This window comes from Raphanus sativus, chromosome 1 (assembly GCF_000801105.2).
Source record: "Raphanus sativus cultivar WK10039 chromosome 1, ASM80110v3, whole genome shotgun sequence".
Taxonomy (NCBI): Eukaryota; Viridiplantae; Streptophyta; class Magnoliopsida; order Brassicales; family Brassicaceae; genus Raphanus; species Raphanus sativus.
The window spans coordinates 13,669,861-13,679,753 of record NC_079511.1 but is presented as its reverse complement, the minus strand read 5'-3'; the positions used below and the strand labels follow the sequence as shown (position 1 = coordinate 13,679,753).

At 35.4% G+C, this 9,893-nt stretch overlaps 2 protein-coding genes across 2 annotated transcripts; one reads left to right on the top strand and one right to left on the bottom strand.

The window, feature by feature from the left end:
* Positions 1-752: 752 nt before the first annotated feature.
* Positions 753-2,903, top strand: LOC130497008 (uncharacterized). The gene is made up of 3 exons (XM_056989795.1): positions 753-781; positions 851-2,468; positions 2,547-2,903. Exons 1-3 carry the CDS (start codon positions 753-755, stop codon positions 2,901-2,903), a joined length of 2,004 nt encoding a protein of 667 aa, XP_056845775.1.
* Positions 2,904-6,510: 3,607 nt separating this feature from the next.
* On the bottom strand, positions 6,511-8,145 carry LOC108859358 (berberine bridge enzyme-like 9). Its single transcript, XM_018633256.2, has one exon. It carries the CDS (start codon positions 8,115-8,117, stop codon positions 6,522-6,524), a length of 1,596 nt encoding a protein of 531 aa, XP_018488758.1. The 5' UTR covers positions 8,118-8,145; the 3' UTR covers positions 6,511-6,521.
* Between the last annotated feature and the right edge of the window lie 1,748 nt (positions 8,146-9,893).

Sequence of the window (9,893 nt, the reverse complement as noted above, 5' to 3'; positions counted from 1 at the left end):
ATCTCTCATAGCATCCAAATCACTATCCAATTCCATCCCCTAAGATAGTAGTACACATGATCTAATCAGATATTCTACTACTTTAAATTCAGCAAATGTATATTAAAGAATAACAACGAAGAAGAATTTTACTTTGATTGCGGATTCGTCCATGCACTACAGGAAATTCGCGCATTGATAGCAGTGCATAATAGCGTTTCTTAATTTGTGCTATGTTTAATATTTTAATAGCGTTTCTTTTTTTGTAAACGCTACGAATAGGTAGTCTTAATAAAAAAAATGGTGACGCGTAGAATACATAGCATTATGTATTTCAAAACGCTGTCGAAACTGGGAGCGGGGAGTCATAAAAAAAGACCCGCTTAACACTTGGTGAAATTTTCAGTCTCCCTCTCATCTCACTTACAGAAATGTCTCGATCGAGTTTTTCTCTTTTTTTTTTCATTTTCCATCTCACTTTGAGAAATTGATAGAGTGAAGACGATAATCAAGCAACATTTCTCCCTTAGAGATATCTCTCGATCCATTTCTTCCTTTCAAAAGCCGCCGAACATCTAAAACCTAGATCTACCAGTTCGCGAAGAAAGTGTTCGATTAAAGGTTTGTTTTTGGCTCTGTCTCATCGATTTCTTATAGATCTTGGGTTTAGAAACTATAATTGGGGGTTTAGGTGTTTCGATTTCAGTTTGTTTCAATTAGGGATTTCTAATTTCAGTACTTTCTGTTTCGTTGGTTTGGGAGCTGTTGCGGTAATGGACAAGTCATGGGTTTGGCTTCCAAGGTATGAACTTCTCTACAACTTTCTTTGCTTAATCCAAGATTTGTGCTAATCGTTTTTTATAAATTACAGGGCAACCACTGAGTATGAGGAAGGTGCACGTGGTTTTGTGTATGCATCAGCAAAGAGATTGGGTAATCCTCTGCAGATGTTATGTCCTTGTATCGACTGTCGGAATGTGTGTCATCAAACTGCTGGCACAATACTGGATCATTTGGTAATTAAGGGAATGGATCAGAAGTACAAGAGAAATGCGTGTTGGAGTATCCATGGAGAGAGGAGGTCTGAGAAAACAGTTGACGATCAACATGCTGAGTTAGAAACATACGAGTTGTTTAGATCTGCCTGCTTTGAAAATGGTTCAGAATCCTCGAATAAGGATGGAGAACAGCCTGAAGTTGTTGGGAGTCAAGAAGAACTTGAGTTTAAGAAGAAATTAGAGGATGCAGAAACTCCTCTATACTCGGAGTGCCCAAACTACACCAAAGTTGCAGCAATTATGGGTCTCTACCGCATCAAAGTGAAGAGTTCGATTTCAGAGAATTACTTTGATCAGCTTTTAAGTATGGTTCATGACATGCTTCCCAAGGGTAATGTGCTTCCAACATCCACATCTGAGATAAAGAAGTTCTTGAAGATATTCGGTTTTGGATATGATATCATCCATGCGTGTAAGAATGACTGCATTCTTTACCGGAAACAGTACGAGGTGATGAGTAGCTGTCCAAGGTGTGGGGCTTCAAGATGGGAAGTTGATAAGCATTCTGGTGAGACAAAGAATGGGATTCCAGCAAAGGTACTCAGGTATTTCCCTATAAAAGAAAGATTCAAGAGGATGTTTAGATCGGAGACAATGTCTAAGGATTTGCAATGGCATTTCAGTAATGCTTCTGAAGATGGAACAATGAGACACCCGGTTGACTCATTGACGTGGGCTCAGGTCAATGCTAGATGGCCTCTTTTTGCAGCTGAACCGAGAAACCTACGACTTGGTATATCTACAGATGGGATGAACCCGTTTTCTATCCAGAATACGAAGCACAGCACATGGCCAGTTATGTTGGTGAACTACAATATGCCTCCGACGATGTGCATGAAGTCAGAGAACATAATGCTAACCCTTCTGATACCTGGTCCAACTGCCCCAAGTAACAACATCGATGTTTATCTTGCTCCTCTGATTGATGATCTGAATGATTTGTGGAATGAAGGTATCAAGATATATGACTCATTATCCAAGGAGAATTTTACACTGAAGGCTATACTATTGTGGAGTATCAGCGACTATCCAGGTTTGGGGACCTTGTCTGGTTGTAAAGTGAAAGGGAAACAAGGATGTAATGTATGTGGGAAGGATTCACCTTCTAAGTGGTTGAAGTTTAGTCGGAAGTACGTCTATTTGGGAAATAGGAAACGACTTAGGCCTGGTCATCCTTATCGACGACGAAGGGTTTGGTTCGACAACACTACAGAGGAAGGGACGGCTAATAGAATTCAGACAGGAGCTGAAATATTTGAGCTGCTTAAGGATTATAAGAATGAATTTGGGAAACCTTTGGAGAAGAAAAGCAAAAGGAAAAGATCAGGTTTGTGTGATGGTGAGGAGCTTAGACATGAAGAATATGAAGAAGACTCTGACCAATGGAGGTGGAAGAAACGTTCTATTCTATTTGATTTACCCTACTGGAAGGTTAGTCTCTATTAAAAAAAACGTGTAAATTCTTTATCACTTTCTGTGACTAATTTATGTTTTTGTTTGTTGAGTTAGGATATGCCGGTGCGTCACAACATCGACGTAATGCATGTGGAGAAGAATGTCTCTGATGCTATTCTATCCCTTTTGATGCACAATACTAAGTCAAAAGATGGTGTCAAAGCACGACAAGATTTGGAGGACATAGGGATTCGACGTAACTTACACACTCAGCAACGTGGGAAGAAAATGTACTTACCTCCTGCTGCTTATTGGCTGAGCAAGGAAGAGAAGAAGAGATTTTGTAAGAGATTATCAGAATTCAGAGGACCAGATGGCTACTGTGCGAACATTGCAAATTGTGTCTCACTTGATCCTCCTCTGATTGGTGGTCTGAAGTCTCATTGCAGAAGGTCGAGTTTCCTCGACTAATCCAGATGATGTCGTTCATTTTGTTCGGTTAGGCCCCAATGCAAGCAAGATATGGGTTGATGTTCCTCTGATTGAAGATGCACCACTTTGGAGACCTAATTCAGAACTTCAGATCATTGCTGATGCTCAAGGAAGTATAGTTGCTTGGCCAAATGACAAACTCCTTTACATATGAATGCTCAAGGAATGTCTCACAAGAAATCTACTATGTTGTTGTACTTTTAAAAAACGTGAATGCTCTTTAGTACTTTAAAAAACATAAGCCTTATGTCTGTGTTGATTTGTATGATTTGTACCACCTTGAATATTTAGTGTGTTGCTTGGTTATTATATTTTTCTTAAAAATATGCATTAAATAAAGTATATAAAAACATTTGCATTAATAATAATACAAAATAATGTTTCAAAAATATAAATCGAAAACCCTAAATGGTTTAGGGTATATTTAGGGTATAGTTTAGGGTATAGAGTTTAGGGCATATTTAGGGTATAGTTTAGGGTAAAATTCATACAATTTATTTAATCTAAAATAAAGTTAAGTTTAAATTAAATTCTGTAACAATAATATCATGAAATCTAATCTTACAATTTATCAGTTATTCAAAACTTAAACTCTAAAATCAATACCCTAAATGGCTTTGTATACATATGTGTGTCAAGTATTTCAATCATGACATCTATTTCATAAATTATAAATAACTAGTCACAAAAAGAATTTTCAGATGATTTGTAATGTTTTTACGATTGTTAAAATAATTACCAATTAACTATAACACCTTTTTATTTCATACAATTATTTTAAAAACATTTTAAATCACCATTTATGAATAACATGCTAAATCAGCCAATCATAGTATATCACCAAGATAGCTATTATAAACCACACGATCAGATTAGAACCTTCTCACATCTCACCGTTAAATCCATTGTCTCGGTGAGAGCCAATCATATTATATCACCAGGATAGCTATTCAAAACCACACGATCTGATTAGCTACTCACATCTCACCGTTAAATCACCTTCTCACATATCACTCGTAATCGAAGATCTCGATATCTCTCTCTCTCGTTTCCCTGAAAAGAAAGCTCATCTCTCTCTCATCTCGATCTCTCTCTCTCTCTCGTTTCCCTCAAAAGAAAGCTCCACGATCTCTGCAACCTTCTCTTATGTCTTAGGCTCCAAGATCTCTGTAACCCTTACCTTCTTTGTCGATATCTGTAACCCTCTCCGACGATGAACCCTTACTTTTGCCGTCTTCTGTGAAGAGATTTGGGTAAAACTAATCGTCTATTTGTCGTATCCTTGTAATTTTCCTTGAAGAGACTGCTTCTGATACTGTTTCTTTTTGTAGTTTTCCTAAAGCTCGAAGGAGCAAAGGAGGCAGAGACTCCTAAAGGTTAGGTCTTTCTTACATAGCAATTAGATGAGACACATAGAACTGATGTTTAGGTTTCTCTGTTTGCAGGTTTCTAATTGAGGATTTCATACGGTAATCTTATTTCTAATTGACAATTTCCTTTAATTTGTTGTTATAATATTGTTCAATAATTTATTTGTTTCTTTGATTCAGAAATGCAAGCTAGGAAAGAAATAGTCTTAGCACTTCCGGCACCAGCAGTGCTTAGGATCATTCCACCACGCCACCAACAGCCAAGACAAGAGGCATCTCATGTTCCACCATCCCACCAACAGCCACGACAAGAAGCATGTGATGTTCCACCATCCCACCAACAGCCACGACAAGAAGCAGATGATGATGTGGTTGAGCTCACAGACCGACAATACCAGAGAGCACTACAAGAAGCAGATGATGATGTGGTCGAGGTTACAGAAGGACAGTACCGGAGAGCTCTTGGATACTTGATCCGCATTGAGGAAGATGAAGAAGACATCGATCCAATGTACCGAAGAGTTATGTCTCAACGGAGACACTCTAAACAAGTGAAAGGAGAGTCTTCTAGAGGCAAGGGTCAAAGAAACTAAGGAGGTTTTGCTGAATTGTAATCTGTTTTTTTTGTAGCAAAAGCTGAATGTAGTGATTAAAAAGGATTATGCTAATGTATTTTGGATTATCTAAAATTATTAATATATTAATTTTCGGATTTGATATTTTAAATTTATATATATATATATATATATCAAAATTAAAAATGTCGGGATATCAAAAATTATAAATAATTTGCAAAACTGATTTTGTATTTTTTTTTTAATTTTATATAAGCCTATTGCACAATAAGAAAACGCTGTATTACAAAATAATAAATAATATCGTTTTAAAAATACGCTATCTTAAAAAAGTGTAGCAAAAATTAATTACATTTAAGAAACCGCTATTGTATCACAAATACATATCAATAGCATATAATAAAACGCTATTAAAAATGTTGTATGGTCTGGTACGAGTTCCAACTATAACATTAATAATACAATTAATGGCATAAAGATAACGCTATCGTAAAATAAACAATTGCAATTAATAAAACGCTATCGTAAAAGTAACTAATGTAGCATTACGTAAAAGCGCTACAATAGCTCTCGGACCTATTGTCGCGGTCGAAGACACAGCGTTTCTAACAACGCTGCGATAGTAATAGATAGCGTTTATTGCACGCTATCAATGCTCGAATTTCCTGTAGTGATGGAGACTTTGATGGCTCGAGGGCTAGGTTTTGAGTTTTTTTTTTTAAAGTTTTAGGGATTCGTGGAGATGAAGAAAGAGACAAAACGATACAAGAGTGTATTTAAGGCAACAAAAGATTGGGCATGGGCCTTAATGGGCCTAATATGAAGAGAGCAACAAGACTCGGTCAGAGACTCGGAAGAAAGAGATGTTGGAGATGATGAGATCAGAAAGAGTATGGGAAATGTCCACCAATGCCTAACGTCGGAGACAAACCCGCTGGAAACCCAAAGGCATTGGTCTTCTCTGCGATTCGGTAATAAACTTCTCCGATGGAGGCGCCGGAATCTACCCAAGCCGTTCCCTCGGTGAGGTTGACTTCTCATACAAACATGTTTGGTGTGACATGGGAGGATTCAAACTAGTTGTTTGCTTTAGAAAATGATCCTCTTTCGCTATTAATTCTTAGAGCACTTATTTTCTGCTTTAGAAAATTTATATAGAAATCATTAAATCTTTTTAAACCTACAGCTAAAATCTTACACCAAAATTATCTACAACCACAACAGAAAAATCTACCGTTTTATTTCTACAGCAAAAAATATAAAGCTACAGTTTCTTCCAATTATAAACTCTAAGAAGTAATAGAGACCAATTGGAACTTGAAACTGTTATTTGATTTGTGATTTTTTATTTACAGAAAATACATGTGTTTTTATTTGATTTTTGTTTTCAAAACTTTTGGCAATTATATCACATTTCTTTTCTGGAGAAAATGTAGATACATATTATTTTCATTAAACATTAACATGACATCTTTCAACATCTATTCCAAATCATAGGCATAAGATCTGAATCCAATGAAGACATGCACAGAGCTCAAACTCTTTCCCTTGACATCAAACGATACGATTATGAGTTTTATTTTAAATTATAACTTAGGTAAGAATTCTCAATAAGGAATAAAAGTGTGTCTCTAGTCTCTACTCTCTAGAACCTAGTGGCTCGAGGGAACAGGAATGCTCTGCTCGTACCGGAAAAAGTTGTCGGGATCAACTCTACCCTTCACACTAACCAATCTCTCGAAGTTATTCTTAAAATACTTCATCCCATACACTTTCCCTTCCTCGTACGTTGAATTCAAGCTCGTGCCAATGTCCACGTCTCTATAGTTCAAAAACGCCTCTCTTGGGTTCTTTGACACGTAAGGCCCCATTGCTTCGAAAACTCTCTCCGTCTGGCTCAAGCATTCGTTAGCCACTTCTTCCCCTGGCACGAACCAGTTTGCCGCGTACTGGATCTTGAACATGTTGCCTGCTCGATGAGGAAACGCTGTCTCGGTCGATGGAATCTCGCTCATCCTCCCTCCGTACGGGTTCCAAGCCATTGTCACGTTCTCGTTCTCTAACAGAACCTTGAATATCGCATCTAAACCGGTTCTTGATATCGGCTTTTGGACGTAATCAGATTTTCTCTTGAGATAGATTTGCTTTTGCGGGATCCGGTTTAGCATAACCGATGTTGGTGCTGTACCGGGTGGGATACTGAGCCAGAACAAAACCGATTCAATCCATTTCATTTCAATACATTCTGTTTTGTTCAGACCAAGCTCCGGGAACTCCTTGTTCATGATTCCTAGAAGCCTAGACGAATCTCCGAGGAACATTCCCATGAACGAAGCCTTCACAGTTTTGTTGCTTGTGCTTAAAGTTAACCTAATGAACAGACTATGGTCGATCTTGTCTGCGATCTCTTGCCACTTCACTACAAGTTCCGTGGTGTTCACGCCACCTCTATTTCCGACGGTTTCTACGTTAAAGACCGTGACCTTCTCTGGAACCGGAACAAGCTTGATCTTCCAGGCTAAGACAACACAGAAACTAGCCGCTCCACCTCCACGTAAGGCCCAGAAAAGATCTTCTCCCATTGAGCTCCGGTCCAAGACTCTCCCCTTGGCATCAACGATCTTAGCGTCTATAATGTTATCGATCGATAAACCGTATTTTCTCATCATGTTCCCGTAACCACCGCCGCTAAAATGTCCACCAGCGCCTAACCCGGGGCAGATTCCGGCGGGAAATCCACGGTGATCATTGCTTTTGTTGGCCACTCCGTAGTAGATCTCTCCAAGCGTAGCACCGGATTGGACCCACGCCGTTTCAACTTTAGGATCGAACTCGATAGACCGGAGGTTGAACATGTCTAGGACAACGAAATCTACTGTTGATAAGTATGACAACCCGTCATAGTCATGGCCTCCACTGCGGATCCGGAGCTGAAGGCCAAGTTTCTTGGAGCAGGTGATCGTAGCCTGGATGTGAGTGACATCGGCGGCAGCTACAATAGTGATAGGTTTACGTGTCGTGTTGTTGAAGTAACGGAGGTTACGGACGTAGTTGTTTAGGATTGTGAGGAACTTAGGGTTTTGTGGAGTGTATGTGAAGTTTTGAATAGGGGAATTCGGATTTGAGGGTTTAAAATCGATGAGGCATTGTTTGAAAACGTTGTCAACTGTTGGTGGTGATGCCAATGATGTTGGGATTGTAAAGAGAAAAACAGAAATAATCAGGGTTTTGATTGTTGGAGATTTCATTGCTTGTGTTTCTTGTTATCACCTTCGTTTAGGGGTTTGCATTTCTTATATGTTTCAAGTTTGTTGAATGGACATGAATATATACTATCTGCTGTTCTTGTGAATGAATATCTTTAAGATTGGCTGATATCTTTCTAAATTAGTCAATTAATCAATACGGAGATTTAATAGAATAGATATGGTGATCTATTTCCTAGTTTATATATACGAGTATGAAATAAGTTCAGTTTATCTGGTCTATTTATTGAATGTTAGCTTTTGGTCAACATATTGAATGTTAGTTATATACTTAGATTTTTTTTTTCAAATGATATTATCTCCATTTGTTCCTTCTTTCTGGAGAAGAAAGAAATATTTAATATATATTTTGTCAAATATTTTTATAAGTTACAGATTATGAATGATTTTGTTCTATATTAGCATCACCTTAAAAAAGAACTCATCCATTTTTATGTCTTCCCGTAAATACAGATCACAATTTAAGAATGATATTAAATCATAGACTATGATAGCATACAAATCGAGACAAATCAATATATGTTCTCCATCAAAAGAGAAATACTATTTTTATCTACTACAAAATAGTCATACTAGAAGTCTAGATCCATATATTCAGTTACATATTTTTGATTACTTACATTGTTTTATTTAATGTATAACATTTCTAAATAATTATAAGAACATTAATAACAAACCTATTTTAACTGTAAATTTAAATTTTAGTTTTAGCAATAACAAAATCTGTTGAAAAAACAATTTAAATAAATATTTTTTAAAAACTTTAAATATTTTTTAATTAATGTGCTGATTAATTTCCTAATTAGAACTATAATATTATTATAAATTAAGTTTAACTAAAATTTCATTATGAAAAAATAAAATTATATGCTAATTTTATAAGTATAGTATATCTTCTCTATTAAATGAGAAGTACCATTTTTATACTACAAATAGTCATACTAGATACAAATATTCAGTTACATTTTTTATTTACATTATTTTATTTAATATATAATGTTTCTAAATAATTATAAGAATATTAATAACAAATCTATTTTAACTGTAAATTTAAATTTTAGTTTTATTAATAAAAAAATCTGTTGTAAAAAATCTAACAACCTTTTTAAAAATATTAAATAGTTTTAATTAATACGATGATTAATTTTCTAACTATTAGTATAATATTATTATAAATTAATTTATATTAAAATTTTACTATAAAAAATAAAATTATATGCTAATTTTATAAATTTATGATTTTATTATAGTCACTTTCTTTGATTTTTATTGTAAAATTGATCCAAATACATATTATTATAAAATTTATATATGTATACTAATATATTTTAATATCTTTTTTCTTCCATTTATTCAGTTGGATCTGTTAATATATATTTATTCAGTTGGTAAAGTTATTTCTTAAAAATAACATTCATTCTCTTTTTCGGTACTACTAAATTCAAACTATTTTTTATTTTGGTTTCATTCGGTTTTTAGTAATTTGAACATCTCTAATCTATTGTTACTAGATGAAAATTTGCGCCTTGTGTGGAGTAAATTTTATTAACTATGATGTATTTAAAATATTATAAACAATATTAATTTTTATATCGATAATATTTTTTACATTTGACTAAAGATGGGCATCCGAGTATCATTTGTTTTGGTTTGGTTCAATTCAGTTCGGATCTTTAAGGATTCGGTTTGGTCCGGTCCGGATCTTTGCAGGTTTAGTTTGAGTTTTTAAAAAATTAAAATTTCATATAAATTTTTAAT

What these genes read in the sequence shown, in the direction of transcription:
- LOC130497008 (XM_056989795.1), top strand. Translation starts at nt 753, where the DNA reads ATGGACAAGTCATGGGTTTGGCTTCCAAG. An exon ending in TCATGGGTTTGGCTTCCAAG is followed by an intron (nt 782 to 850) that starts GTATGAACTTCT and finishes TATAAATTACAG; the next exon opens with GGCAACCACTGAGTATGAGG. An exon ending in TTGATTTACCCTACTGGAAG is followed by an intron (nt 2,469 to 2,546) that starts GTTAGTCTCTAT and finishes TTGTTGAGTTAG; the next exon opens with GATATGCCGGTGCGTCACAA.
- LOC108859358 (XM_018633256.2), bottom strand. Translation starts at nt 8,117, where the DNA reads ATGAAATCTCCAACAATCAAAACCCTGATTATTTCTGTTTTTCTCTTT.